Source organism: Cinclus cinclus, chromosome 6, assembly GCF_963662255.1.
Source record: "Cinclus cinclus chromosome 6, bCinCin1.1, whole genome shotgun sequence".
NCBI lineage: Eukaryota > Metazoa > Chordata > Aves > Passeriformes > Cinclidae > Cinclus > Cinclus cinclus.
Genome location: NC_085051.1, coordinates 30,717,130 through 30,725,231, shown reverse-complemented (window position 1 = coordinate 30,725,231; position 8,102 = coordinate 30,717,130). Strand labels below are relative to the sequence as shown.

The 8,102-nt window shown below is 38.8% G+C and overlaps 1 protein-coding gene across 8 annotated transcripts in view; it reads left to right on the top strand.

Moving 5' to 3' along the window:
- Positions 1-8,102, top strand: part of EIF2AK4 (eukaryotic translation initiation factor 2 alpha kinase 4) — a 37,978-nt gene continuing 29,876 nt past the window's right edge. For 7 of the 8 annotated variants that reach the window (XR_009933270.1, XR_009933269.1, XM_062494141.1 and 4 more), the window contains exons 1-7: positions 1-191; positions 1,926-2,041; positions 3,188-3,290; positions 5,893-6,066; positions 6,905-6,985; positions 7,428-7,576; positions 7,848-7,963. Coding sequence is in view for 6 of the 8 variants with exons in the window: in XM_062494141.1 (XP_062350125.1) it covers positions 39-191; positions 1,926-2,041; positions 3,188-3,290; positions 5,893-6,066; positions 6,905-6,985; positions 7,428-7,576; positions 7,848-7,963 (892 nt within the window). In the remaining 2 variants the exon portion in view is untranslated. Of the gene's footprint in view, positions 192-1,925; positions 2,042-3,187; positions 3,291-5,892; positions 6,067-6,904; positions 6,986-7,427; positions 7,577-7,774; positions 7,964-8,102 lie in introns of those variants that run through there. The other variant, XM_062494144.1, reaches the window with a different exon arrangement.

Here is an 8,102-nt window from a genome sequence, read left to right as displayed (position 1 = left end):
GGGGCCCGCCATGGCCGCTGCGCGCCGGCGCAGCTGACATGGCCCGGGCCAGCGGCGGGCGGCAGCTGCCGGCGGAGCTCGCCGCGGAGCCGTCGGAGAGCTACCAGCTACGGCAGGAGAACGAGCTCCAAGTGCTGGAGTCCATTTACGGGCAGGACTTCCAGGACCTGCGGCAGAACCAGGCCTGGAAGGTAGCGAGCGGTATCCGCGCACAGCGCGTGGGGCGGGGGCGCAGCGGACCGGGTGCGGGTCCCGGGTCCGGGTCCGGGTCCGGGTCCCGGTGCGGAGCGGGGCCGGGTGCGGGTCCCGGTCCCGGGTCCGGGTCCCGGTGCGGAGCGGGGCCGGGTGCGGGTCCCGGTCCCGGTCCCGGTCCCGGGTGCGGGTCCCAGTCCCCGGTGCGGGTCCGGGTCCCGGTGCGGAGCGGGCCCGCTCCTTGCCTTCCTTGGCTGACGTGTCGCGGCTCTCGCTGCGTGCCCGCGGTCGCTCCCTCAGCCCTGCAACCGGCCGCCTTTGCGATTAACCCTCGAGATAGAAGCGTTCCTCCGTCATCAGTGCTGTGCTCAGAAATTGCATTTTAATTGATCGTCAGGCTTTTAAAAAGTTGCCTCTTAATTCTTTCCTTAACCTACTAATTACATGCTTGCTCAATTAATTAATCTCGTCGGTATGCATGATGATATTTGCATAGTTATTATATGCAGTGTTTTTTTTTCACAGTGCACCTGTTTTCTTTGAGAATACTTTTGCTTTCCTTTTTATAGGTTTGGGGTTTTTAAATTACAGCTAGTTAATGCTCAGGTACTCACTACTCTCCCCTTTGTCTTTCGTATCCACATCAAACTGATATTTCCTTTCCAGCTATGTCCATGATACTGTTTTCCTGTGCCTGGAGATAATGGTCACTCTTTTGTTTCACAAGTTCACTTTTACTGTAGTTTCTTTTTGCATTCTTTTGTCTTGAATGTCTACAATATATCCTCTGCTTTCTTTCATGCCAGAGACTTAAACTTATATTTTTTGCAGCAACTTATGACTTTCTCTTTTTATGAAGTTTGGTAAGAGCAGTTGGTAATTTGTTAGGTTTCCAGAAGTGTTTACTCTGTTGGAAGGTCATACCTGACATCCTCTTCACTTGACATGTTCTCCTCCTTGCTAGAAAAGCAAAAGAGATAATTACCATCTGCTTCTGTGTTTGTTATTCCACGTGGTCTTACTTCCCGCCCTGTTTTTCGTGTTACTAAGGGCTAGGTTGTTTTGTTGTTCTTTTTTGTTGTTTGTTTTAAAACCTAATTGCAAAGAAAAAGTTGAGAATGCTTATATGGGCATATCTTACTTTATTGTGATTTTGAGTAGGTGATTTGAACAGGGTGAGGATGGGGAAGGCAATGCTTGTTAAAATTCTGGTTTATGGCAAAACACAAACTACGGCTACAAAAAAATTACTGTCCCTTTGTTTGGCCATGTAAGGTGTATATCACTGTGACATTATGGTCTGTCGCCATGTTGGAAAATAAAATAATGCCTGGGTTAGTAATCTAAACACAAAAGAAAAATGCTATTTTTATAATGAATTTTTTAATTTGTGCTATAAATAACCTGTGTTGTTTATTTTTTTCTACTGTTATCTTACTGTAAGCAGAATACAGAAGTTTTATTATAAAACCTCATTTTTGCTCAGTCTGAATCATCTTTATGATAACTGTTACTACACTTATCTGAAGAAGTTGTAAAAATATACTGGACAAACCATGATAATCAGTGGGCCAATTCACTCCTATTGAGCAATGTCAACACATTAATGTATTTTTTGGTGGTTTGGATAGTCTAAGATGTATTGTATTATAATATAGATTAAGAGTTGTGTCCTTTCACTAAAGCAAAACCAAACAACCCTTTTCAATCAGAAGTTTTGGGTTCCATTTTAGGTACGACAACCTCCTGAAATTAATTTAGTTCTGCGTCCTCAGGGATTGACTGGTGCTAATGAAGTGTATGCCAAAGTTGACCTGTGGGTCAAGTGTCCGCACACTTACCCCGATACGTAAGTGAACATCAAAATATAACCTTTTTTCTCTGCTTTCCATAGTAAACTGCAACTTGAGAAGACATGTAGCTTTATTCATCACTCTTAGTCTTGCTTTCTGCATGTCAGTATTTATTAAGCCTGGGGAATTTTATAAAATGCAACTCTAAACTTTGGCACCTGAATTGGATTTAGTCTTTTGTGCAATGGAGAATGATAGGGATGAGTTTGTCGGTGCAAAACTGCAGCCCCAGTTTGTAGCTTGGAGATACATAAACACAGGTGTACCTGCCACCATCTTAGTGCCCTTGTTAAGCTTCTTGAACTCCTGACTCTTTCACCTGAGACAGACTGAATCGCCTTTTTATTTAAAGCCATCTGTTCTGTTTTCTGTTGGATTAGCTTTTGGAAGAGTTCTCTGCAGACACTGTAGAAGGAGTTGCAGGTGACCAGCCTACCCCAGCATTTTATGTTGGCAGGTGATTGCTGGGTTAAGTGTTGCTCTGTGCCCTATTTTGTTCAGTCCTTGTACCACTGATAGTCCAAAACATAACTCCCTTCAGTCCATCCTTTTGTGCTGTGGCATGAGTGCTGTAGAAGGGAAATGCTGTTTCTTACTAAGTGATAGTTCCGTTATACCCTCTAACAAGGATGTAACAGCTACTCTTCTTTTTTTGTTGTTTTAGTTTAAAATAGCACATCTGCAGACATTTTGCTGGTTTACTTTATTTTAAATATTTTTTTAAATCTAGCTGATATTTATTTATTGCATTTGTGTCTTGGGGTTTGTGTCATCTGTATAGTGGTGATAAATAAATATTAAGCATCTAAATGTTATGTTAATAATGTTTTAAATGGCTTGTTCAGTAATTTAGTGGCTAAGAGCTGAATTATTAGAGTCTTCAGGGTTCTTTGGTAGTTCTACTGTTAAGTGTTAACAGGTAATCTGCAACTGGAAAATTTGCTGATAAGGAATATAATACAATATTTCTGGCTTTATTTTGTATATTTAATATTTATGTACTGCTTACTTGAGCATTGACTAATTGTCAAGTGACTATGAACTCCATTCCTTTTCCCTTAAAACAATTTTATCAACAATCTGTTGCTTTTTACACAATTTTTCTAATGAGGACTTTCTTATGTTTTGTTGCTGTCCCTCAGAGTTCCTGAAATACAACTAAAAAATTCAAAAGGCTTGTCAAATGAAAAAATAAATGAATTAAAATCCAGACTAGCTGAACTGGCAAAACAGCGCTGTGGAGAGGTAAGAGCTTTTTACTTCATTGAGAAATATACTCTGGACCCAAATAGTTCTGAAGGTGTATTGTATAGTATAGTGGAATACATCCACATTGGAAGTGTAAGTTGCATTGCTTTTAAGGAAGGAGGGACTGTCTGTCTTAGGAATGTTTCTAATTAATGAAAGTTCAGACTATGGATGCTCCCAATATCCGGTGCATATATAAATACTGTGAGCTTTATTCCTGTTTAAAGGTTCACATTATTAGGTTTAAAGGTTCTGAGTTATTTGGCAGTAATGAAAGCCATGCTAACTGTAGAACTGAGCTTTCTGCACTTTACAGGTTGATCTGAATATCATAAGAGGCCATATCTGTTTAAGCAAACAGTGGTTACCTGGGGAGTTTTTCCATGTGATCTTGTTCATGTTACACTGAGCTGAAGGGCAAGAGACCTCTGTTCCAACACCAGCTCAACACTTCATAGCACAGTCACTCCATGCCACTGTGCCTTTGTTTTTTTTTTCTGTGTTTAGCAGTAGTGATACTTGAGTTTCCCTGGAATTGGGTAAAAAGGGAAAGATGGAGGAACATGGGAAGCTGAGTCCTTTTATCTATTTCAAGGGATTTTACACATCCTTGGGTATATTTAGTATTAATGATACCTTTCTGTTGTTGTGGAGGACTGAAATGATTCAAAGAATTACAAGCAAATAAAGAATTATTGGTGAAAGTAGGGGTTTGGGCGTGTTTCTTACTTCTACTTGGAAATGTTGCAGGTGAACACATTTGAATAGCTCCATTTGTCTTTTTAAAAGTGAGAATTACATAGGTGGGGACATTATAATAGGCTGAAGTGGCATAATATTTTGCTTTCAGTTTCCCAAGCCTGTCAACCTTAAACATTTAGCAAGAACTGTCTGTCATTCATTCCTGCCACATCAAGCCTTTTTTCTGTTTGAATACCATACTTGTATTTTGATTGCCAATTTTTCTGCAGATACTTTCAAAATAACTGTTTTAGCCAGATACGTTATTTTCAATAACAGTTTCCTCAGTTTTTTCAGTATCTTTGGAAATTAGCAGTTCAGTAATGTAAATTAGGAGAATTTAAGGGGTGGGGTTTGTTGTTTGCTGTTTGTTTTTTTTCTAATGACAGTGCTATGGACAATTCATAGGAAGTACAAGGGTTAAATTCTCTAAGTAACCACAAAACCATGCAATATATACTTGGTCTGCTCACAACGGACCACAAGAATTATTAGCCTCTAGGGCTTTCAAGCCCCAGTTTGATTTCTGATCTTATTGAAAGAACATAAAAATATGTCATACATTTTCCTAATGCTGATTTTCCAAAGAGAGTAATGCTTGCTCCAGCAATGTGTAGTTGTGCTTGTGAGTAACATGTATGGCATACATTTTGTATGAATGGCATATGCAGTGCTGTTCTGAATTACTTTATCTGCAGCAAAAGGGAGATAACTCTTCTCTCTGCCTTGACAGATATTCCTTATTATATTGTATTCTGTGATATAGAAAGTTTGACAATATCTGTTGAAACTGAACAGCAAACTGTTGGGGTGTTTTTAATTATTGAGTTTTCTCTTGTTTTTGGTGGTTTTTTTTGATACATATGTGTACATGCAATGATTGCCTTGCCTTCTGAATAGTAACCTGGGAAAGATATTTTAGTTGCACATGCCAGATTTATGCATATTGTGATGTTCTTTCTATTTTGAATTGCCTCCCGGCTTCATTCTTACTTTCAAGCAGGGGATTCAGTGTTTGAAAATTTTCTAAATGTCAGTCTGTTACAGGCAGATGGTACAATTTAATTTGGCTGATCTCCTACCTATACATGCAAATCCTGCTTAGTGGTGCTGCTGACTGCACCTTTGTCCTGTACTGTGCTTTAATTTTAGAGCTAAAATGGTCTCTTAGCACTGTGGATTGCTTGAATTAATAAGAGAATGCTACTAGACTGCTGAAAACTTAAGCCCTGACAGGTCAATAGGTCATCAGTACATACACAGTTCAAGTAAACAGTAACTGAAAATTGATTTCAACCTGGCAAGCCATGTAGCAGAATTCAGCTGAGCAGAGTTTTCAGTGCAGTTCTTATTTTAGTATTTGTTGTTATATGAATATGGAATGCCTTATGTTACTTTACAGTTCTGACTGGGAGACTACTTTGCAGAGGAAGGGTTGGATTTGTGGTTAGCAGTAAAATAACTGTTTCATAGCTGTAGGTGCAGTAACAGATAAGTGCAAAGGATTTGTTCTGTTGTAGCTCATGTGTCATAAACCCATAACTTTGGAAGTAGAAAGATTATGTCTAAAACAAGATGAGAAAATTATTTTTTATGTTTCACTTTTCTGTTAGAAAAATAAGATGGCTTAGGTTTTCTGTCTTTCAGTAATTTTTGCCATCTTTGCTACTGTGGTCAGGGATTTTTCCTGTTACACTTTATTAATAAATAGTTCTGACAAAAAAATAGTGAAATATGATAAATGCTCCCTGATAAATAACAAAATTAACAGCCATGCTTCTGCTGTGTTGCTTTTTAGGGTGGGTATCATTTGGCTATCATATGACTCTGCATGTCATTCATACTTGTTTTCTTTCAGGTGATGATATTTGAACTTGCTGATCATGTACAGTCATTTCTCAGTGAGTATAATAAACCACCTTCTAAGTCTTTTCATGAAGAAATGCTAAAAAATCATCAGAAAGAACGGGAAAGATTGGCTCAGGAGGAATTGCGTAGGGCACAAGAAGCTAAGAGAAGAGAAGAGCAGGAGGTAAGAGAAATCGAAGTATGAATAACCATATATTCTTAAAATGACATAATCATGATTTTTAAATCACTCTGCATAATGGTGAGTTTTAGTGAATTATTTACTTGCCAGTATGAGTTGATCAATGCGTATTATATGAATTATCTGCTGCTGTAATTGTAATATTTTAATGGTGTGGTTTTAACCTGGGGAAATATTTATGCCTGAAACAAACCTAAGTGTTGGTTCCTGATCTTATAAAAATCACTTATCAAGAGGACCTTTTACAAAAGTGTAAGCAGATGTAGACATTAAGTGCATTCCATCTTAAACTAGGAAGTGTTAGCCAGGCAGACAGAAAATCATACCTGCTTTCACTCTTGGGCTGACTGGAACATTCACTGTGACAGGCATCTCTAGAGAGCAACAAATTTATTCTAAAGAGATGTCAGAGCACCAACATCCTTCACTAGAAATGAGGGGCTTCATCCAAGTCCCACAGGGGCTGGTAATGTGAAGTTTCCACTCTGTGGGAAAAATGGATAGAATAGCTCTGGTTTTTAAAGATTGTTTGGATTTACCTCCCTGTCTTTTTTTGTGTGTGTGAAACTTTATTTTTGGGTCTGGCAGTAGAAGTACTTTACAATTGCATTCTCCTGTATAATAAAATTGGTGCTGTGAACTTCTTCAGGAGAGCTAATTTTACTTTTTTTTTGTTGTTGTTCTTGTGATGTCCTCTAAGTCCTCCTTCAACACTTTCAAAAAATCAGCATCATAGCTTTATTACTTTTAAACCAGGGTAGGATTGTAGCAGTCGCATTGTATGTACTGTTGCATCTCTAACAACTGAAATTTATTTCAGCAACGTGAAATCCTTTACGAGATTCAGAGAAGGGAGGAAGAGAAAAGGGAAGAAAGAAAAAAGAAAGAGATTGCCAAACAGGTATTCTTTCTAAGCAGGTGTGCAAAAAAACATTGCAATAAGTTCTTCCCAGTAGTGTAACAGTACTTGTAAAAGCTTGCGATTTTCTTGGACATCTTTTCTTATTCAGGGCTTCTAGTAGATCTAAATTAAAATGGGTTTTTTATTATTTCTGGGGTTTATTTCTGGAATATGGTAGCATCTTGAATGTGCCAAGGTGAATATTTTCAAACAGACACAGAAAAAAGCTGGTATATTAATATTTCCAGTTTCTTTATGCCATGGACAGTGCCAAAATGTACTTTTTGAAGTCTCAGCTTTTTCTCTTTGGCCTCATGTGTACATTTATTATGAAAACACATTTCTTCTGTGATCGGCATGACTTCATAGAATAATAACTACTTGCATATTTTGATAGTAGGAGTGGCTTCTGTACTTATTTGGTGTTTTTCCTAATTTACAGGAACGTTTGGAAATAGCTGCTCTGACAAATCAAGAAGATTCTCACAGGAGAGATACTGCAGGACATGGAGTTGCTTCACGCTTAAATGGGAGCTGTTTGGAACATGGAGTGAATAATAAACACCGACCAAATTCAGCTGGACGTTCAAAGTATGTCAGTTAACATGTGGATTCTTTTGAGTTAGTTATTTAGTTGCAAACATTAGATTACAGGCAAGAGGGCAGTCTGCCATGTTGTTGACCTGTTCATTTTGGTCTCTTCCCTGCCACCTTCCCCCCCACCTTCATTTTTTATGGTTTAACTAAGCCATGTGCTGTAGATAACTTGGGAACTTTCCAATTTTTAAGGTTTGTATTCAACTCCTGACTTTAAATATACTGTCTTTCTGAGTTGAAGAAAAATGTTCTCTTCATACTGCAGACGAGAACGCCAGCTTTCTGTTAGTAATACTGAAGAGTCCCCAGGAAATCATGAAGTTCTGAATTTCAGCACAAGTGGTGCTGGACAGCTTACTGTCCATAAAGGAAAATGTCTAGGTAAGCAAAATTACAATTGCAACATGAAATGCTGGGGTTTGGGATGCTTTCAGTAACATGTCAGACCACCAATAAGCACAGGGCTGCAAATGCATACTTACTCTCCTGCTATTGCTGCTGATAGCAGTGGCATAAAAGC